Here is a 22196-nt window from a genome sequence, read left to right as displayed (position 1 = left end):
AATCCTATAAGCTTCCTGTGCCTATAGTTTTAGGCTAAATTGATTCTGACATTTCAGTCAATTAAAAGTAACTCCAATTAATTCACCATAATTTTGGCTGATTGCTAATCTAAATGTCCACAATTGATAGGCTAGCCCTATACGTCAACGAGGTAAGCACAGAAAGGAGTCATGGTTTTGAGGAATGCCTGTGGGTTTATTCTCCACCGTAGCAATGAGATGTCAACTGTGATTGTGCTCCATAAAATATAAAGACTGTAGGTAGTCTAACGCTGCAGAAGAAACTCCTATTAATATAAAGATAAACCAATTAATCTAACCTACTGAACATCAGTGGTCTGTTAAGGAGTTCCGCCAGCGAAGTGAGAGACTGGCAATTTTTTTCTCTAAAGAGCTAAATAATGAATATTTTAGGATTCCAGCCACGTGGTCTCACTTGCAATTACTCAACTCTGTCTGCTTCTATATGGCAAAAGCAGCCACAGAAGATACAGAAATGAATGTGTGCACTGTGTTCTAATGCAACTATGGGCACTAAAATTTCTTGATTTTCATGTGTAACAAAATACTGTTATTTTGATTTTTTAAATCCATTTACAAATGTAAAAATCACCCTTAGCCAGGCGCGGTGGCTCACCCCTGTAATCCCAGCTCTTTGGGAGGCCAAGACGGGTGGATCACGAAGTCAGGAGTTCGAGACCAGCCTGGCCAACATGGTGAAACTCCGTCTCTACTAAATATACAAAAATTAGCCGGGGGTGGTGGCGTGCGCCTGTAACCCCAGCTACTCAGGAGGCTGAAGCAGGAGAACTGCTTGAACCCGGGAGGCGGAGGTTGCAGTGAGCCGAGATTGCGCCACTACACTCCAGCCTGGGTGACAGAGCAAGACTCCACCTCGAAAATAAAAATAAATTTAAAAATAAAAAAACCACTTAGCTCACTGGCTAAACAAAATCAGGTAATTGGCCTGTACCTGACAGTCAATTTCTGGTCACTAATGATGACCACATATCCAAATTACAGTAAAGTTACCCAAGAGAGACAAAGATTAGAGATTAGTGTCACGATCCCCGTTCTGCCAGCACTAGAGGACAAGAGTTGCTACATCCCTTTCGCGGGTTTAAAAGGCGGTCGACGTCCCTCAACCTCTTGCTATGCCTGAAAACAACCGAGTAAAAGGCATCCAAAGACCTGAGAATGCAAGGTTTCAGGAAAGCAATCAGGAAGGGCAAAACATGGGGCAGCCACTACATAGCCCCTCCGTCTTAGGGCACAGGTACTAAACGGGTTGTAAGAGACCCAAGTCACATCCTTCAGAAACGTGCTGGCGCGGGCCCAGGCAGACAGGGATTCCACCTCGGCGAAGGCCGCAAATGGCGCGAGGCGGGAAGGCGCAGGCTCCACCCTCCGCAGTCCGCAGATCACCGACAGTGACCTGCGCGCACAGGCAGGCTAGGACCGCGGGCGCTCAAGGCAGACACCGGGCCCGCCGACGTCTCCGCGCCGCCCGCCCGGCCACCCGGAGAGCCCGCTGCCCAGCGCCTGGCAGCGCGGACAACCTCCCTCGGGGCAGTGATGATGGTCCCTCGCGCCGGAGAGCCCAGGGAGGAAAGAGATAAGCGGAAAGACACCAGGGAAGAGCACCACGCTTCGGACCAACCCCAGCCACAGCCACAGCCACTGCCACTGCCACTAAGAAGTCGCCGCACCCGGAGGCGCCGACGTACGTTTCCAGCGCTCTTGAGAGACCAGACCCTGGGAGTCTCGCGGGATCTCACTTTTCTCGGCGGCGCAGGGAATGAAACCGATCGCGGGAATTCCACCCGCGCCGGGAGATGGTCTGGTGACCTCGCGGCTCCTCCCACGTCTCGCTGGGCAGCCCGCCTTGCGCATGCGCAGGCGGCGGTGGCAAGGCTACGGTTCGCGCGAGCGGCCGGCGCTATGGGGCTGAGCCGCGTGCGGGCGGTTTTCTTTGACTTGGACAACACTCTCATCGACACGGCCGGGGCGAGCAGGAGAGGCATGTTGGAGGTAACGTCCCCTCCCGTGGCGCTCCTCTGGGCGGGGTCAGTGCGCCCCGCCCCGTCCTACGCGCTCACTTCCCCTTGACCCCACTTCCACCCTGGCGCCGCGGGCCGCTCTTGCTGGTTGAGACCTCTGGAGCGTCCGGGTGCGGAGGTGGCTGGAGACGCGCGGGCCCTGCGGGTCTGCTTTCCCTGGCCTGGCGGCCGCTCGTCACCCAATCTCGAACCCTGGAGCGGCTGCTCGCAGGTGCCTCGGCGCTCGGTACGCGGAAGGGCTCCGTGACGGCTGCCACGGTGGCGGAGGTGCCCGTGGGCGCGGGAGGCGACAGCAAAGCCGCGAGACCAGGCGCTGGGCCCGCCCCCGGTCAGGCTGTCGGTGTGGAGCTCGACAGAGGGTCGTGTCCCCCACGCGACTTTCGGGGGTGCTGGGAGGAGACTTGGTAGAGTTAGCCCCAGTGTTGACCCTTGAAGGGACACGGCTGTCAGTACCGAGCCTGGACTTAAGCCCTGCTTTAGAGAATTGTCCCCGTAGAACTCCTTCTGGCCTCCCTGGCGGGGTGGTGGTCACCGTGGCTTTCTGAGGTGACACAGCAAAAGCCCGTGCTGCGAGGGAATGCCCTTCCTGAGGCGCTCCTCCGCGGCACTGCCCCTCTAAACGCGCGGAGGCGGTTTCAGACCTTCCCGTGTTCCAGCCCCAGTCCACCCCGGCTTCCCTTTCTTTGCCTTCAGCTTCAAGGGGAAAGGGAAGGATTTATCAGATGTGGAAAACCCACTTTCAAAAGCTAATTCATCCAAACCTGAGCGCCCCGTCCTCTTCATGCTTCATCAGTTAGTTTTTGTGTCCCTGGATCTTCCACTACCTCATCCGTTTTCTTTTTAGCTGCATTCCACTCCTGCCGCATATTCATGTTTGCCCCATAGTTTTAAAAAATCTGTAAAAAGGATGCCTCCCTTTGGGCTATTCTTCCTGCTATAGATGTTGCCTGTCTCTCTTGACAGCCATGTTTTCCCGGAGAAATCTATACCCGTTATCTCCTTGTCTCTACCTCCTATTTATTACTAAATCCATCGTAATGTCGCTTTATCTTCACCGCTAGACTGAAATAGACTTGCTGGGTCACTAGGCAGTCCCAAATTGCCGGAATCCGTAGACATTTTTAAAGTCTGTCTTCATGACTTTACTGAGGCATTCCACACTTTTAACTTGTTGGCCTCCACCTCAGGGGTGCCACCCTGTGCCATATTGCCTCCAGTATCTCTCACTGCAGATGTTAAATATTTACCTGTGTGTTATTAGTAAGCTGAGTCCTGTGCATTTCAATTAAATTATTGCTTTAGGCCAATTCTTGCTGTAGGCCCAGAGTTTGGGCTTTAAAATCAGACATTTGAATATGAATCACAGCTCTTCCAAAACCAAGCTGAAAGTGCCTCAAGGAATTAACCACTCGGAGCCTTATATCTTCATAAAATGTGAATTATATTAGTCCTCAGTAACCCTGTAATACTTGGGAAGCCCATAGGTGCAGTGTCCACTCAGTGAATTATAGCACCTTCCACCCTCGTACGCTGTCTGTCCACCACTGCATATGCCCCGTGCGTGTCTTAGTTACAGCTGAACTCATCTCTCACCTAGACTGTTGCTGTGGGCTTGTCTCCAGGTTTACCACATCCAGTGTGTCCTCCACATTCTTGCCACAGCAATATTTTTAAAACAAAGACTAAATCGTATGCCTCCCTGGTCTTTACACCCTCACTTATAGTAGTGCTGTATTTTGTTCAGATATTTCTTAATGCATCTGTCAAAGGATATTTCAATTAATTTTGCAACTAGGTGCCTACTACTAAATAGTGAGCTTCTTGGGAGGGAACAAGCTGTCTTAATTATCCTCGTTTGACACATGGCAAATGTTAAATAAATGTTGGATGGATGGATACAAATTTTTACTTCGAGACTTGGTTCTATTACTGCCTCCTTTATAATTACAAATCATTGTAAATAATTTATGAATGGGCCGGGCGCGGTGGCTCACGCCTGTAATCCCAGCACTTTGGGAGACCGAGATGAGCGGATCACGAGGTCAGCAGATGGAGACCATCCTGGCTAACACGGTGAAACCCCGTCTCTACTAAAAATACAAAAATTAGCCGGGTGTGTTGGCGGGCGCCTGTAGTCCCAGCTACTCGGGAGGCTGAGCCAGGAGAATGGCGTGAACCCGGGAGGCGGAGCTTGCAGTGAGCCGAGATCGCGCCATTGCACTCCAGCCTGGGCGACTCCGTCTCAAAAAATAGTAATAATAATAATTTATGAATGGAGGAAGAGGGAAAGGTCCAGCCATTTATGGCCTTGAGCTTGGGGAGAAGGGGTCATATACTGACTGTATGTATCAACTTTAATTTTTTTTCTAATCACCTAGGGAAGTTATTTTTTTCCTCCCTCTTTAGACGTGTTTTTCATGGTAATTACTCAAGAGGAACTTTTCTACAGAAGCCTGGAGTTTCTCAGTGAACAAAGCAGAAGAGATTTCTGCATTTGTGAATTTACTTCTTAGTGGGTATGGCAGTGAACATAATAAATATTTACAGGAGTGATAGAAAAAGCAGAGAGGGTAACAAATCAACATTTTAAATAGACTGGTCAGATTTGGCCTCATCGAGTAGGTGATGTTTGTGCACAGATTTGAAATAAAAACAACAGAAGCGCTGCTTGAATTGCTAGGCTGAGTGCAGGCCTCATTTTGTGAGCGTGTTTTAAAATTATTAATAGTTTTATTTGGAATTCATCCCCTTCTGTCGTGCTAGATCCCTATTGATTTCAGAAGGGATAGCACCATGTTCAAGAGGCTGAAGATGAGACCCGGAGCCAGCAAATGAGAAAGGGTTTTTGAGGGAACTTATATACAAGACGGTCCATTGGCGGCAGGCTGGACAGAACTGCAGCCACTTGTAAAAAGAATGCAGTTTATATAGCATTTTCACTTAGCACCGTCCCTGCAGCACCCTCCTCCTGGCTACCTTCATTTAATGGAAAAAAAAAAAGGGGCCTGTATCCCCTCTGCAACCTGAGTTCCGCAGGATGAGATGGGCCATGGTTCGGATCTTCCTCATAAATAAGGAATGAATCTCTGGATTGGACACTCCTGGACTCCTTATCTTGGAACCCGAATACACATTCCTCATAGACCACAGGGTCATTCTAAGGGTGTGCGTAAGTTAGTGCTGTCAGGTGCACCTGCTATACGCTTCATATCCAAATGATTAGTATTCAGAATACACTTTTCTTAAAGTGTTGTAAAGTATTAGATGGTTCCCAAACTAAGCCCTCAAAAAGTCTTTTAAAATCAGTTAGCTAAACTAAAGTATTGATGATACTAACTTTAGTTCTGGGTCTAGGGAGCAGACAGAAGAATAGTTTCCTTTTTTGTATATGTTCAGAGAGAGCCTTAAAATAGAGTTTTGAAGTGGGTGAAGTTTGAGTTCATATTAGTCTACTAACTGATAGCCCTTCTGTCAGAGCAGGGCCCCTTTCTTCAGGCCAGCGAGCACCTTGTGGGCTTCTTTTTCAGCCCTGCCTTACCAGTCACACACAAAGTATCACGCCTCCAAGTAAGAGAGCTGTTTCCTTCACCTCCAGTTCAATCAATACTCCCATTTTCAGTGCAGGTGTTAAAAGAGTTTGTAATAACGCATACTAATTCAGGGTAGGTGTTGATTTCTGTTTGAACTAATAAATGAATGCTGATAAACTTTTTTCCTAAAGGTGTTAATATTGTTAAAATGCTACTTACTGTCCCACACCAACCTGTAATTAGTTGCTGTATGACAAAATGAGGAAGTTAATTGAAGGGATAGACTAGGAAGAGATTTTGAAACTTGGGAGTGGCATACCATGCCTTTATAAACATCTCCCTTTTAAGGTGAGCAAATCCTGCTTTTTCAGAGCCCCAAGAATGTGCTTAATGAAGTGTCAGTTGAAGTAACAGGAAATTGGGTCTGTATTGGGAGCCAATAGGAAACTGGGTCTGTATAGGAGCTGGTTATGAGCCAGCCCCTCTCTGAGCTCAAGCTCTGTGGAGTCCTAGAGGCATGTGTCCTTGCACTGCTGTAGGGTTGCTGAAACTTTGGAGCTCCTGTCAATCATAGCTTAAGAGTCCTTCAATTGATGTTGCTAGCAAAGATGGTGAGATAAACATGGAGATTGAAAAAGCTTTATTTGTTCATAGAAATTTATAAAGCAAAAATTTACGTTTTGCCTCTACCTAAAATTCCTAGGGCTGGTATATTTTTCTTGGGCAGATAAGATTTTTCTTAATGATTACATTTTCTTTTCTTTTTTCTTTTTAAAATTTTTTTTTCTCATATGGCCAAGTCTTCTGATACATTTTCTGATTAGCACAAATACCTCAAAAAATATTTTCCTTTCAGCCAGGCACAGTGGCTCACGCCTGTAATTCCCAGAACTTTGGAAGGCCAAGGCAGGAGGATTGCTTGAGGCTAGGAGTTAAAGACAATCCTGGGCAATACAGCAAGACCCCTGTCTCTACAAAAAAAATTTATTAGCTGGGTATGGTGGTGTGCAGTTGTAGTCCTAGCTATTCGGGGGACTGAAGGGAGATGAGCCCAGGAGTTTGAGGCCACAGTGAACTATAATCATTCCTCTACTGCACTCCATCCAGCCTGAGTAACAGAGCAAGATCCTGTTTGGGGGGAAAAAAAAAAAAAAAAAAAAGACGCTTTTCCTTTGTTGTGATTATTTTACTCTGAAGGAAGAAAAACACGTGCGTTTCTCTCTCAGTAGGTGAGTTGAGTTTTTGGTGTGAGTAGCATGCTGCTTATTCCCTAGTCCTGTTACAACAGATATATTTTAACCATAGCTGGGTGCATTTCAAAGAGCAGCATTGCCCGGCATGTTTGACTTTCTTCAGGTGCTCACCTGAACGCAGGATTTCCAGTGCAGACAGTTCATGAGGCGATCCCAGGTTACACGTTAAAGGGTCGGGGAGACAAGAAGGGGAAGGAGTCCAATACGGGTTAGAGCAGCTTAATGAGCAGGTTACTGCTGTGAGCAGCTGGAGATTTCTGGGGAACAGTACACAGAACAGGGTTCAGTTGTGCTCCCCAAGGGGCAAGGAAGCTGTGATATTTATTCGCCATTTCTATCCTACATTTGTTGAGGGCTGCTCCCAAGGCAATACTTTTTAGCCCCATCCTGTGTGTTTAGATACCCTTGTGTGTAGCCAAGTAAAGCCCACAAGCAGAGAGGCCCATACGTGGAGTGGGAAGCCACTGGCGAGTGAATATAGTATGTGCCAAGGGGATTTAGGCAGCACCTGCTATAGCATGGGGTTCAAGGCCCTTCACAAATTATCTGTGAACAGATTCCCCAGTTGCATCTCTTGGCATCTTCCCTCACGTGCCTCCATTTGGGCTCAACTCAGCTTCTCGCTTTTTCCACAAAATTTTAAACTCTTGGCCTTTGTTCATGCTGTTCCTTTGTCTGGAATGATTTTCTTCTCTTCCCATACCCACTTTTTCTGCTTGTTTACTCCTTGGTCTCAATGTGACTTCCTCTGCCAGCTACCCTGTGAAATGACTTCCATATTATTCCCACAGCTTGTTCAAACTACTGTCATGGCATCTCCCCCACCCCCCACCCCATGATTTGTAGTGGTCGTATATTATATTCCCCACCGATAATGCCCCAACGACAAAGGCCAGTCTCTAGTGCTTAAGACGTAGTGCAAAGGCAAGCATGTGGGCTTTGGAAGTAAGCAGGTATGGATGCAGATCCCAGATGGGCGAGTTATTAACAGTTCTGCACTTCCCTGCCTCATTTGGAACATGGAACTGTCTTGCAGGATTGTAGAAAAGTTTAGAAATAATGTATGTAAGTATGTAGTACAATGCTTGCCACATTAGGGGTTTTAGGAAAAGTTAGAAGACAGGCCAAATGGATTAGTGTTATAAAAGCCACATAAAGAGGCTTGGGAACACGTGAAGAGAGAGTATTTAACTCAAAAGTACAGAATTGGGGCCGGGCGCAGTGGCTCATGCCTGTAATCCCAGCACTTTGGCAGGCAGAGGCAGGAAGATCACTTGAGGTCAAGAGTTCGAGGCTAGCCTGGCCAACATGGTAAAACCCTGCCTCTCCTAAAAATACAAAAATTAGCCAGGCATGGTGGCGGGCATCTATAGTCCCAGCTACGCGGGAGGCTGAAGCAGGAGAATCACTTGAACCCAGGAGGCAGAGGTTGCAGTAAGCTGAGATTGCGCCACTGCACTCCAGCCTGGGCGACAGAGCGAGACTGTATCCAGAAACAAAAAAGTACAGAATTGGGCCAGGCACAGTGGCTCACGCCTGTAATCCTAGTAATTTGGAGGCCGAGGCGGGCAGATCACTTGAGGTCAGGAGTTCGAGACCAGCCTGGCCAACATTGTGAAACCCTGTCTCCGCTAAAAATACAAAAATTAACCAGGCGTCGTGGCGGGCGCCTGTAATCCCAGCTACTCGGGAGGCTAAAGCAGGAGAATCTCTTGAGCCTGGGCGGTGGAGGTTGCAGTGAGCCGAGCTGGTATCATTGCACTTCAGCCTAAGCTACAGAATGAGACTGTGTCTCAAAAAAAAAAAAAGTGTAGAATTGGATCCCATTATAGGTGATAGTCAATTTAGGTCTTCAAAATGTGAAATGGATGTAGATGAGAAAAGATTAGATGAACTAAGTGTTATTTTTTTCTGATGATAGTCAACCACTATTTAGTGGTTGTCAGAAATTTTAAATGTTTTACCAAAAATAAATACAAGGATTTTTTGTTTTTGTTTTGTTTTGTTTTTAAGATGGGGTCTCGATATGTTGCCCATGCTGGTCCTGAACTCCTAAACTCAAGTGATCCTGCCACCTTGGCCTTCCAAAGTGCTGGGATTACAGGCATGAGCCACCACGCCTGGCCCAAAAAGCACAAGTTTTATTTTCATGTCTTCATGACCAGAATGAAAGATGTTGGACTCTAAACTGTCAAACAAAGGATTGTTGCTAGCTATATATGAAGAAGTTGGTTTTAAAAAATGAGTGAGTTCTAGAGCAGTTGGGAGAGCCTCACTTTGTTGTCTCTAAAAATAAGGCCAATTCCCATTACTGGGTATATACCCAAAGGACTGTAAATCATGCTGCTATAAAGACACATGCACACGTATGTTTATTGCAGCATTATTCACAATAGCAAAGACTTGGAACCAACCCAAATGTCCAACAATGATAGACTGGATTAAGAAAATGTGGCACATGTACACCATGGAATACTATGCAGCCATAAAAAATGATGAGTTCATGTCCTTTGTAGGGACATGGATGAAATTGGAAATCATCATTCTCAGTAAACTATCGCAAGAACAAAAAACCAAACACCGCATATTCTCACTCATAGGTGGGAATTGAACAATGAGAACACATGGACACAGGAAGGGGAACATCACACTCTGGGGACTGTTGTGGGGTGGGGGGAGGGGGGAGGGATAGCACTGGGAGATATACCTAAAGTATAATAATAATAAATTAAAAAATAATAATAATAAGGCCAATTCCCACCAGAAACGGTGTAGTTAATAGCTGCTTTAAAGCAGAGGAGTGGAGTTGGAATCTCTCAGCCACTTGTAGGATCACAGCTTCCTAGGGCATGACTATTAAAGACATGCAATGTGTTAATGGAGTTATTTTCCATTATTTAGGTGATAAAACTCTTACAATCAAAATACCATTATAAAGAAGAGGCTGAAATCATCTGTGATAAAGTTCAAGTTAAACTCAGCAAGGAATGTTTTCATCCTTACAATACATGCATTACTGATTTAAGGACTTCACACTGGGAAGAAGCAATCCAGGAAACAAAAGGTGGTGCAGCCAATAGAAAATTGGCTGAAGAATGTTATTTCCTTTGGAAATCTACACGTTTACAGCATATGACATTAGCAGAAGATGTCAAAGCCATGCTTACTGAACTTCGAAAGGAGGTCCGCCTACTTCTATTAACGAATGGGGACAGACAGACCCAGAGGGAGAAGATTGAGGCTTGTGCCTGTCAGTCCTATTTTGACGCTGTTGTTGTAGGTGGAGAGCAGAGAGAGGAGAAACCAGCACCGTCCATATTTTATTACTGCTGCAATCTTCTCGGAGTACAACCTGGGGACTGTGTGATGGTCGGTGACACATTAGAAACCGACATCCAAGGAGGCCTCAATGCAGGATTGAAAGCAACAGTCTGGATCAATAAAAATGGAATAGTGCCACTGAAGTCCTCCCCAGTTCCGCATTACATGGTTTCTTCTGTGCTAGAGTTACCTGCTCTCTTACAAAGTATAGACCGCAAAGTCAATATGTCCACTTAAAGCACATAAAAGGGCATGATTATAAATGTTAGAGTCAATTTGCTGAGTATGAAATAAGAAAAGTTAGGGTACTCCACTTACAATAATCCAGCTCTAAGAATAATTTTACTTATGATTTAATGGCCAATATTTTGAAGGTCTTCCCAACCCTATTGCTTCTAAGTTGTAACAACCAACCATTGAGTGGTACTTATATCTGAAAATTCAGATTGCATGAGTTCAGGTCAGTAGTATAGCCCAGAAAATTTGAGGAAATATATTATTTGTTAGTCGGTAACTGGAGCTTTTTAAAATTATGTTATTAATCTTTTAGTATCTTGGCTGCATAATGCCAAGCAGGATTGCTTTACACATGGATGCACAAATGTAAGGTTTATCTTCTGGCCTAAAAACAGATATTTTTAAAAAATAGATTTTCTAAAGCACAGATTTATCAAAGCAAGTGAATCTGGTTAATATGAAATAAGTACTAAGTCACATGCAAATCAAGGTATTTTATAGTGAAATTATTTTGCATATTTTGAAAACATAAACCATAGTTTTGCCTACTTTGGATGTATACTTTCTTTTATGAACCTGATTTTTCTGTATGACTTTTTTTTTTTTTCAGAGGGCAGGGAGCAATTTTTCTATGGCATGTGACAGATTCCTCCAGTTAGAAAAAGCTGTTAAAATCAACACGTGGTGCTCCTTTACCATGACATTTTCTCACCTGTGCACAGTGAGCTGGTAGCTTCCTTTTAGTCTTCACCTCTCAAGGAAATGTTTTTATTGTCTTTTCCCAGACACACAGTGGGGTTGAGGGAGCTAGGCTGTTTTGCTAGAGATAATTACAAGGCACGTGGCACTAAAAGTCATTTTTCTTCTGTGGATCCGTAAGAGGAACATTTCCTCTGTGTAGCCTAACCATGCAGCCCCCAATCTGTTCCTTTTTTTTTTTTTTGAAATGGGATCTCTGTCACCCAGGTTAGAGTGCTGTGGCACCATCTCTGCTCACTGCAACCTCTGCCTCCTGAGCTCAAGTGATCCTCCCACCTCAAACTCCCAAGGGTGTGTGTGACTACAAGCACACACTACCACGCCCGGCTAATGTTTTTTTTTGTAGAGATGGGATTTTGCCATGTTGCCCAGGCTGGTCTCAAATTCCTGGACTCAAGTGATCCTCCCACCTCAGCCTCCTAAAGTGCTAGGATTACAGGTATGAGCCACTGTGCCTGGCCCCCTCATCTGATAGAAAATTAGATTTTGCTATCAGCCATTTCCCGAGGGCCAATTTAATACTCATGTGACTCTTCTTAGAGTTACCATCTGCCTTAAATTTCCTCTGTTTTTCACATTCTTGGAAATATATCATTGTTTTGCAGATTTCTATATCTAATTCAGGGTTTGCCAGGAGCTTAATAATTAATGGCTACATAGCAAGTCATCATCTTGGAACCGGAGAATTTTCTCTAGACTGTTAGGCTAGAGAGTCTCATGATTATCCTAACCAAACCTGGAATAAAGTGGTTAAAAAAAAGTATAAAGGGGCTTATTAAAGTGGTTAATAAATATGATTTAGGTTGGTTTTTGATGTTTTTCTTCCAACTGTTATATAAGAAACTACTAATGTAAAATAGTAGGCTGTATGTTGGGATGTGTATAGCTATGTCTTCAAGACTAATACTCAGAGAATCAAATTGTAGATTGTACCTATCTGTGAGCCTATTTCTTTAGCCAGTTTTCTGTCTACTGCCAAGAAACAGGATTCTCTGCTTCATGCAAATGCCCTTTTGTGTTTACTTTTCGCTCTAGATTTTTTAAAATGTGATTGTGCCCTTGACTGTCCCAAAGTGCTGCTGCTATAACAGCAAACATTTGTCAACAGAGGATGTTGTAGTTTCAAATGCAGTACCCATATGACCTTAATCATATTTTAGCTATTTAAAAATTAAGTTGGAGGATTTTGGCAGAAGTAGTCATGGGCATGATTGCTCTGATACATTGGTTGGCGTGTGCTGCAGGGGGCTTGTCCTTTTAACTCCCCCACAGGATGGATGTAGGCAGTGTCACATTCATTATGCTGAGAGTGAAGGTTCATCACTCCTATATCATGGTAGCAAATCTCAACAAGATAGCTTCTAGGATGTTAAGTGAGCAGTTCTCCAGCAGAAATGATGTAGGAGGAAAAAACTGAATAATTGAATTTCCTTGTCTTCACAGTTTGTATTCTACAGAGTACAGTAATGTATTACATTCCATTTGCACCCTTCCTTAGGGAAGAACTTTGTGGTTATCTACCTTCTGAGTGGAATGTTACAGAAAATATTTTAAAATATTGGAATAAACCTATGATTTTATTAATAATATTTTTTGTTTTAGAATAATATTCCTTAAAATTATGAGTGATGTTTTTTCATCTTTATTTTTTTCAAAGTTTCCCTATAGTGGCCTTCTCACACAAAGCCAGAGGCCCTCCCTAACACTGCTTACAGAGGTGGGCCTAGAACAGACATGAATGAACACTGCACCTGGAATACCAGCACCTGGTGGGGGTGTTTGGTTCCGTGTGCACCTCCACATACAAAGGCACAAACATCTCAGATCTGGGAGTGCCCAGGACCCAGTGGATGCTCAGTATTGTAGGAAAGCAGGTCTTTACCAAAGTTCTTGGTTTATTGCTTTCAAACTTCTTTGCAACCTTCAATAAGAAACATTTTCTATCATAACTTCTTTAATGCATTTATAGTGTTAGATAACACTGTAAATATATATAAATATAACACATTTATATAAAAATATATAAATAAATATAAATATAACATTTATATTTATAGTATAACATTAATATGTGTATGGAATCTAGTTTTATATGTTTAATTTTCATAAAACGTTATGTATGATGATATTTTTCATTCCATTCTTTTTTGAATTAGGGAATATATTCATTGTTGAACAAGTACTACTTGTAGTACACAAGTCAAAAAAATAAAAGGGTGAATGGTGAAAAGTCATTCTCCTCATCTCTTTGCTAGGGGCCCACAACCCACTTGCCCTAAAGGCCACTACTGTTTAGTTTTTGTTTTATTTTTAACAATAGAGACAAGGTGTCACTATGTTGCCCAGGCTAGTCTCAAACTCCTGAGCCCAAGCAGTCCACCTGCCTCGGCCTCCAAAAGTGCTAGGGTTACAGGCGTGAGCCATGTCACCCAGCCAAGGCCAGTGCTGTTACCAGCTTCATGTATACCTGCATATAGAAGTGTATAAGACTATATAGACTCAATTGAATTCAGGCAGATTTTTAATTTCTGTGTTTCAGTTTAGGAAACAATGTTCTTGCTCAGATAATCTAAGAGTCATGCAGCTTGTGTTTAAGCCATTTGTGTTAGGAACATAATACCTTCATGGTCTCAGCCATGTGCAAGATCTCTGTAGTTCCATTGACTTTCGCATACCACCACCCTGGTGATTCCCTTTGCCTCTTATGTTAAATTTCCTATTTTCTGTGTCCTGTGTATTCCTGTTTTGACTTATTCCCTCTTTTTGGTGGCATGCATCCTTGAGTAGGTTCCCTGTAAACGTGTGTAGGAGGTAAAACTTTTGAGATCTGAATGTCTGAAAATGTCTTTATTCTCCTCTCCCATCATTGATAGTTTTAATAGTGTGTACTTTGATAACATTTTTACTTGAAATTTTGAAGGCATTGGTCTGTGGTCTAGCAGCCATTTGTATGTAACCCCTTTCTTTTTCTCTTGTAACTCTTAGAACCTTATTTTCCTCCAGTGGTCCATGATCACATGCCTTGGAGAGGGTGTTTCCATCCTCTGTGCTTGGCACGCTGAACCGTTTCAATCAAAATCATATTTTCTTGGTCCTAGGGAATTTAATGACTTCAATGATAATTGCCTCCCTTCATTTATTTTCTGATTTCTCTTTATGATTTCGGAATTTTTTTGGTTTCTCTTATCCCTGTTATTCAGATGTTAGAACTCCTTTACTGACCTTCCACTTTATCTTTTCACTCCCATTTTTCCATCTCTGTTACTCTGTTTCTTCAACTTTACCTTCCAATCCTTCTATGATTTTTTTCTCTCTACTATCATGCCTTTTAAAGATTTCCAAGAGCTTGATTTTTTTTTTTTTTTTTTTGAGACGGGGTCTTAACTCGGTCACCCGTTGAGGAATGCGGTAGCACAGTCATGGCTCACTGCAGCCTTTAATTCCTGGGCTCAAGTGATTCTCCCACCTCAGCCTCCAGAGTAGCTGAGACTACAGGCACATGCTATGATACCCAGCTAATTTTTTTGTATTTTTTTGTAGAGACGGGGTTTCACTGTGTTGCCTAGGCTGGTCTGAAACTCCTGGCCTCAAGCAATTGACTCACCTGGGCCTCCCAAAAGTGCTAAAATTACAGGCATGAGCCACCATGCCCAGCCCCAGTGTATTTTTTAATCACTTGAGTTCAGGAATTCAAGACCAGCCGGCCAACATAGTGAAACCCCATCTACTAAAACAAAAATTAGCTGGGCATGGTGGCACACACTTAAGTCCCAGCTACTTGGGAGCCTGAGGCAGGAGAATCACTTGAACATGGGAGGCAGAGGTTGCAGTGAGCCGAGATCACACCACTGCACTCCAGCCTGGGCAACAGAGTGAGACTCGGTCTAAAAAAAAAAAAGGCTTTAGTTTTACTTAAAATATATATATATATATATATATATATATATATATATATATATATATATAAAAATATATAATAATTAGATACTGTGAAGTAGGTGGCAAGGCCTTAACCATATGTGTGTTGTGAGGCCCAAGGGCCTCCCAAAAGCTTTTTGTTGTTGTTGTTGAGATGGAGTCTTGCTCTGTTGCCAGGCTGGAGTGCAAGTGGCGTGATCTCGGCTCGCTGCAATTTCCACCTCCCAGGTTCAAGCGATTCTCCTGCCTCAGCCTCCCAAGTAGCTGGGACTACAGGTGTGCACCACCACGCCCAGCTAATTTTTGTATTTTTAATAGAGATGGGGTTTCACCATGTTGGCCAGGATGATCTCGATCTCTTGACCTGGTGATCTGCCCGCCTCGGCCTCCCAAAGTGCTGGGATTACAGGCCTGAGCCACCGCGCCTGGCCCCAAGAGCTTTTTTAAAAAAATTTCTAAATAACATTCTGGGATTTTGTTTGTTTGTTTTTTGTTTTGTTTTTGAGTGGAGTATCATTTCTGAAAAAAAAAATTAAGTTTTAAAAGAATCCACAGCATATACCATTCTAAATTTCCCTAATCTGTTTATTTGGGTCTATTTGTTCATACTAGAGGCTTTCCTCAAATGTTATTTATGATAAAGAGAAGAGAGATGGAAATGCTGATTGGAAGTTCCACACAAGTGCATGGGCCTTCTCAAATCAGAGGTTCTTTTACTGTGGGGTATCTGGATGGGCTGTTAGTTGAGGGATCCCTGAGGTCAGTGTGTTAAAGTCTTTTCTCTTCGTTGGTCTGCTCTCTTAGAGATGAATCTTCAGACTGCAGAGTAGAGGTCTGATGTCAGCATTAGGAGCTGAGTGGGAAGGGTGTGTGTGCATATAGACACCTGCTCTCTGTTTCTGGTTGCACCTAAGTCCAGCTATGCTTGGTATTCCCCAGGCTAGAGACCCCTCTGTCTTACCCTCCACAGAGAAGCATCCCAGTGTCTGCTGAGAGAGAACAAGTTGGAGTGGGGACAGGGATCTAGGGGTTCGTTTGTACCTTGAGCACCTTTTTACCCCAGCCTCCTTAATTCAGCTGCTCCTTTCCTCTCCTTCAGGACCTCAGCATCTGGGGATGTCAGTGCCCGCGTCTTTGGAGGAGTCTGCTGCGTACCTCATTATTTCTCAGCCTTCCCCTCTGCTGGTCAGGACTCGCTTTCTTTAGTCTACTAGATCCTTTGCCACTTGTCCATATGCTTTGCAGCTTCCAAACTTGTGTTGTGGTTGACGCCTGTCTTCCTGGTCCTTGTGGGTTTGTGTGTGTGTGCTTGTATGTTTGAATTCCTTTACTGTAGTTTTAGCTGAGTTTGGGGTACAAGCTATCAGATGTGTATTTCCATCCACCATCTTGATGTGGAAGTTCTTTTTCCACTTTGTGTTCAATGTTGGTCAAGACCCATGAAACTGACCCCATGCCCGATAGTCACTACTCACAGGTCAGAAATGCTCATTTGAGGTGGAGATTTACAGCATGCCTGCAGCTTTTTTCTTCTTTTAGTTTATTGTTTTGAATTACTAGTTTCCTTTTTCTCTGTGTCCTTGTATGTGACACTCTTTGACATAACTCTTATCATGATGGGAGTCTACTTGTTGTCCTGTGTTTTGAACTTTCGCCATTGCTTGGACATAGCTGTTTATTGACATGCTTGCACAATCTGACTGGGTCTTTGGCCAACATCAGCAACTCTATTCCCAAATCACTTCTAAAACAGTTACACTCTCTTAGATTTCTTTAAAATTAAAATCCTTACTGGGATACATTAGATTTATACTTTGTTTCTTTTTTTCTTAGATTTATACTTTTAAAAAATTAACTTACTCCTAGCAATAGGACTAAAATTTAGCCAGATAAAACCACAAATTTTTAAAACCAGTCTTCATTCATATATGACATATATGATAATACAGTTATTTCCACTAGATTTCTTAGAAGATGTCATTGTGATCAGCCTGACCTTCAGATAAGATCTTCAGGCTGGGTGTGGTGGCTCACGCCTGTAATCTCAGCACTTTGGGAGGCCAAGGTGGGAGTATTGCGTGAGCCCAGGAGTTCAAGACCAGCCTGGGCAACAAGGAGAGATACTGTGTCTACACAAAATAAAAAACACTTAGCCAGACATGGTGACGTGTGCCTGTGGTCCCAGCTACACAGGAGCCTGAGGCAGGAAGATTGCTTGAGCCCAGGAGGTCAAGGCTGCAGTGAGCTGTGTTTCCACCACTGTATACTGTGTTTTTGTCATTGTCTGCCTGGGTGACAGAGCAAGACTCTGTCTTAAAAAAGAAAGATTTCCAGTACTCGATTTTTTTTTTTCCAGACAGTCACACTCTGTCGCCCAAGTGGGAGTGCAGTAGTGCAATCTTGGCTCACTGCAACCTCTGCCTCCCAGGTTCAAGCAAGTCTTCTGCCTCAGCCTCCAAAGTAGCTGGGATTACAGGTGCCTGCCACCACGCCTGGCTAATTTTTCTATTTTTAGTAAAGATGGGGTTTCCCCATGTTGGCCAGGCTGGTCTCGAATTCCTGACCTCAAGTAATCTGTCCACCTTGGCCTCCCAAAATGCTGGGATTACAGGTGTGAGCCACTGCGCCTGGCCAATACTCAGATTTTAAAAGTCATGGAAGATAGCCAGGCATGGTGGCTCACACCTGTAATCTTAGCACTTTGGGAGGCTGAGACGGGAGGATCGCTTAAACCCAAAAAGTAAAAAAAAGTAAAATTTTTTTAAAAGTCACAGAAGATAAAATGGTTTTAACCACCAGACAATTAAAGAAATAATACTCAAAACAGTTCCTGTTTAAAATTACATTTTTTAATGCTTAAAGGAATTATATTGACCATTTTATTGAAGCTTAGAGGTTAAGCAAATCCGCCAATTTGGACTCTCAGATATGTGTCCTCAGCCCACTTGGCATCTCTGCGTAGATGTCTAATAGACATTACCAAAATAACTCCTTTCCAACCAAACTCCTGGATTTCTCTCAAAAACCTGCTCTTCCTGCTGTCTTCCACATCTCAGTAATGGCAATGCCACTTTTTTTTTCAGGATATGGCTATATCTTGCACTTAAGAATATTCCTGGCCCATGGTAGGCACTCAGTGAATATCTGTGGAATGAAGCAGTTATTGGCTATTTCTATGAAAATTAATTAAAATTAAACAAATTTTAACAACAAAGGGCAACTCATCAACTCGTTTTTGTTAAAATTTTACTTTTCCTTCCTTTCACATGCAGATTTGTCCTTTGCACCATGATGAAGCAGAATGGGAATTCTGTGTTGAGGACTGCAGTGATGATGCTACTTCACTTCCTGTAATGTGCCGTTTCCAAGCACCAGCTAATAACCTGTACCACACTGTTGAGCTGATACAGAAATGACAGTTGATGGAATGGTCACAAATCTCCATTTATTTGACATATGTATTTAATGAAGAAAATCTTTCTTGAGTACATTTACAAACTCCAGCAGTGACTGTCATTATGATGGAAAATATTCACGTTCTGTTCCTTTTTTTTTTTTTTTTTTTTTTGAGACAAGGTCTCACTTTGTCACCCTGGGATGCAGTGGTACGAACATGGCTCACTGCAGCCTTGCCTCCCAGGCTCAAGCAATCCTTCCACCGCAGCTTTCCGAGTAGCTGGGACTATAGGTGAGCGCCATCACGCCCGGCTAATTTTTGTGTTTTTTGTAGAGACGAGGTTTTGCCATGTTGACCAGGCTGGTCTCAAACTCCTTAGCTCAGGGGATCTGCCCACCTTGGTCTCCCAAAAGTGCTGGGATTACAGGCATGAGCCACCATGCCCAGCCAGAAAATATTCTTAATACAGTTTGAAATATGCCTTTACTTGGAAGGGCTTTTTTTAAAAAAGGATGCTACAGGCTATTTACTGAATACAGTGCTGAAAGCATCTATCACACGACGGAAAAAATGGCAAAAGTAGCTGGAGTCAGTAGAAGAGGGACTAGAAGACAGCAATAGAAAATCGATTACTTATTGGGCCAGGCATGATGGCTCATGCCTGTAATCCCAGCACTTTGGAAGGCTGTGATGGGAGGATCACTTGAGGACAGGAGTTTGAGACCAGCCTGGTCAACAGCGAGACCCCCATCTCTTTAAAAAAAAAAAAAGAAAGAAAAAATCAATTACTTATTGTTTCAGTAATCTATTGCTGAAAAAGAATACACACACCCCAAAAGTTAGTGTATTAAAACAACAAAATCACTTCTTGTGGCATCACCTGAAGTACTGGCTTGTCTGAACTATCCAAAATTGCCTCACTCACATGGCTGGCAGTTCACTCCGGCTGTTGACATGGGTCAACGTGGATGATTGCACAGGATGGCTGGAACAACTGGGCCACTCTCCATATGGTCCAAGAGCCTCTCCATGGGACCAGCTTAGGTTTCATCTCGACATGGTGGCTGGGCTCCAATAAGGAGCATTCCAAGTGGGCAACCCCCAGCGTATAAATACTTTGAAGCCTCAGTTTGCATCATGCTTTCTAATATCTTTTAGCAAGAGCTACTCAAATAAACTATTACACTTGTGAATGAGGTAGGTACTGCTTTGGTTACATAATTGGGCAGGGAACAGTCCCAAGAGAGATAAGAGGTGAGGTAAAGATAAGAAGGGAAATGTTCCCTCAAGGTGAACAAGCAAGAGGCATTCTGGTACATCCTGAGATATCCTCTATTATTTATGTTTCCACTGATATTTATGATAATGAAGTAAGCCACTGAACTCATGTTCTTGTCTAGAACAGCTGCTAACATTTGATGTACTCAACCACTAGCTCTGCAGTTCAGTGGCATTTTTTTTTTTTTTGAGACAGAATCTCACCCTATCACCCAGGGTGGAGTGCAGTGGTGTGAACATGGGTCCAGGCAGCCTAGACCTCCCTGGCTCAAGTGTCCTCCCACCTCAACCTCCCAAGAAGCTGGCACTGCAGGTGTGCACCACTGCTTCTGGCCGATTTGTGTATTTTTTGTAGAGACAGGGCTTTGGCATGTTGCCCAGGCTAATCTCAAACTCCTGGCTTCAAACGAATCTCCTGCCTTAGCCTCCCAAAGTTCTGGGATTACAGGTGAGAGTGTGAGCCACTGAACCTGGCCTCATTACTTCCTTTTTTTTTTTTTTTGAGACAGAGTTTCACTCTGTCGCCAGGCTGGAGTGCAATGGCGTGATCTTGGCTCACTGCAACCTCTGCCTCCTGGGTTCAAGCGATTCTCCTGCCTCAGCCTCTTGAGTAGCTGGGACTACAGGTGCGCACCACCACGCCCAGCTAATTTTTGTATTTTTAGTAGAGATGGGCTTTCACCATGTTGGCCAGGGTGGTCTCAATCTCTTGACCTCATGATCTGCCTGCCTCAGCCTCCCAAAGTGCTGGGATTACAGGCATGAGCCACCGTGCCCAGCCCTCATTACTTCATTTTATACCGGTGATTTTTATTTGAGTTGCTGCTAAATCGAGAAATCGAGGAAAAGTTATGGACCTTCTTCCGCCCAAAATTAATCTATTCACATAACCAAACATTTACATATTATTTTAGGGGTCCACCAAATTCCCCTTAACCCCCCACAAGTCCATCCATAGACACCTCTATGAAATACAACCCTAGTTTATTCCTTGGTGTCTACCACCTTGTTATACTTGCCAAGTTCTTAATAATTAGGGATGTCTGTGTCATCTTTTTGTACATCTCCCAAGCCTGAAATCTGCGCTTAAAAATGTAATAAATTAAATAATAAAATACACTTTGAAAACGACACAGACAGTGCTTTACTGAGTGTCCAACAGATGCCACTAAAATAAGATATTGACGCTGCTTCTCCAGAAACAGCTGTTTCGTTTCTGGGAATTCCTGGGCAAGCCCCTCCCTCTGGGAAGGATGAACACAGCTCAGATGCTCAGTACATACTGAGGTCAGCATCCGTCCACGGGTTTTTTTGTGCGGATAGGTTTTTTGTTTGTTTATTTTTTTGAGACAGAGTGTCGCTCTGTCACCCAGCCTGGAGCGCAATGGTGTGATCTCTGCTCATTGCAACCTCTGCCTCCTGGGTTCCAGGGATTCTCCTGCCTCAGCCTCCTGAGTAGAATAGCTGGTATTATAGGCACCACCATGCCCAGCTAATTTCTTATTTTTAGCAGAGATGGGGTTTCACCATGTTTGCCAGGCTGGTCTCGAACTCCTGACCTCAAGTGATCTGCCCGCTTCGGCCTCCCAAAGTGCTGGGATTACAGGCGTGAGCCACTGCACCCGGCTGAGTTTTTTTGACTAAAAATGTTAGTGTCCACAGTGTTTTTAACAGTTTTCTAAAACCTTCACTGCAATGAGGAAAGCAAAGCCCAGACTGCTGAAACAACTGGCACACGTTCCTGCCATGGTAGATCAGCGCTGCCGGCCCTGCCGGCCCTGCTCTCTCCTGGTCTGCCAAATGCTATGCTTGCCCCTGCCCATGGGAACTCCCCAGGCAGCATTAGATACTGTGGCAGGTATTTAAATTTTGAGGGTCACATTTGGAACACCAGATATAAAAACTAGAGAACAATGTACTAGATACACGAGTGTAACCAGTGTGCTGAACAAGGATGCCATGAGGCCCAGTGGCTCACGCCTGTAATCCCAGCACTTTGGGAGGCATTTTGGTGGGTGCATCACCTGGCATCAGGAGTTCGAGACAAGCTTGGCCAACATAGTGAAACCTCATCTCTACTAAAAATACAAAATTATAGGTGTGGTGGCACATGCCTATAATCCTAGCTACGTGAGAGGCTGGGGCAGGAGAATCATCTGAACCTGGGAGGTGGAGGTTATAGTGAGCTGAGAACTTGCCAACTGCACTCCAGCCTGGGCGACAGAGCAAGACTCTGTCTCTAAATAAATAAATAAACCACTGGAATTTAGTGGAAGTGAACTTTTCGGTCACCTGCTATCCCTTTCACATCTACTCAGAGTGGGAAGTTTTCTCCTGGCAGTGGACTGAAGGGAGATGTGGATGCCAGCCTTTTCTGCTCAGTCCTAGGAAATCGTCCTGTGATGACCTGATATCACAAGCACCATCCTGGTGCAGACCCATG

The 22196-nt window shown here is 44.0% G+C and overlaps 1 protein-coding gene, 1 long non-coding RNA gene and 1 pseudogene across 5 annotated transcripts in view; 1 reads left to right on the top strand and 2 right to left on the bottom strand.

Moving 5' to 3' along the window:
- LOC129052094 (uncharacterized) overlaps positions 1 to 1853 on the bottom strand; it is a 57440-nt gene extending 55587 nt beyond the window's left edge. For all 4 annotated transcript variants that reach the window (XR_008516857.1, XR_010138781.1, XR_010138782.1 and 1 more), the window contains exon 1: positions 1728 to 1853. This is a non-coding gene — a long non-coding RNA (uncharacterized LOC129052094). The remainder of the gene's footprint in view (positions 1 to 1727) is intronic.
- NANP (N-acetylneuraminic acid phosphatase) lies at positions 1408 to 12749 on the top strand. Its single transcript, XM_002830048.6, has 2 exons — positions 1408 to 2031; positions 9745 to 12749. The coding sequence occupies exons 1-2, from the start codon at positions 1576 to 1578 to the stop codon at positions 10399 to 10401; spliced, it is 1113 nt and encodes a 370-aa protein (XP_002830094.4). The 5' UTR covers positions 1408 to 1575; the 3' UTR covers positions 10402 to 12749.
- Positions 12750 to 15128: 2379 nt separating this feature from the next.
- LOC112130416 (U6atac minor spliceosomal RNA) lies at positions 15129 to 15207 on the bottom strand (annotated as a pseudogene).
- Positions 15208 to 22196: the final 6989 nt, after the last annotated feature.

Source organism: Pongo abelii, chromosome 21 (genome assembly GCF_028885655.2).
Source record: "Pongo abelii isolate AG06213 chromosome 21, NHGRI_mPonAbe1-v2.0_pri, whole genome shotgun sequence".
In the NCBI taxonomy this organism is placed as follows: Eukaryota; Metazoa; Chordata; class Mammalia; order Primates; family Hominidae; genus Pongo; species Pongo abelii.
The sequence above is the reverse complement of the archived record's forward strand: the minus strand, read 5'-3'. Positions and strand labels throughout refer to the sequence as shown.

What these genes read in the sequence shown, in the direction of transcription:
- NANP (XM_002830048.6), top strand. Translation starts at nt 1,576, where the DNA reads ATGATGGTCCCTCGCGCCGGAGAGCCCAGGGAGGAAAGAGATAAGCGG. An exon ending in GCAGGAGAGGCATGTTGGAG is followed by an intron (nt 2,032 to 9,744) that starts GTAACGTCCCCT and finishes TCCATTATTTAG; the next exon opens with GTGATAAAACTCTTACAATC.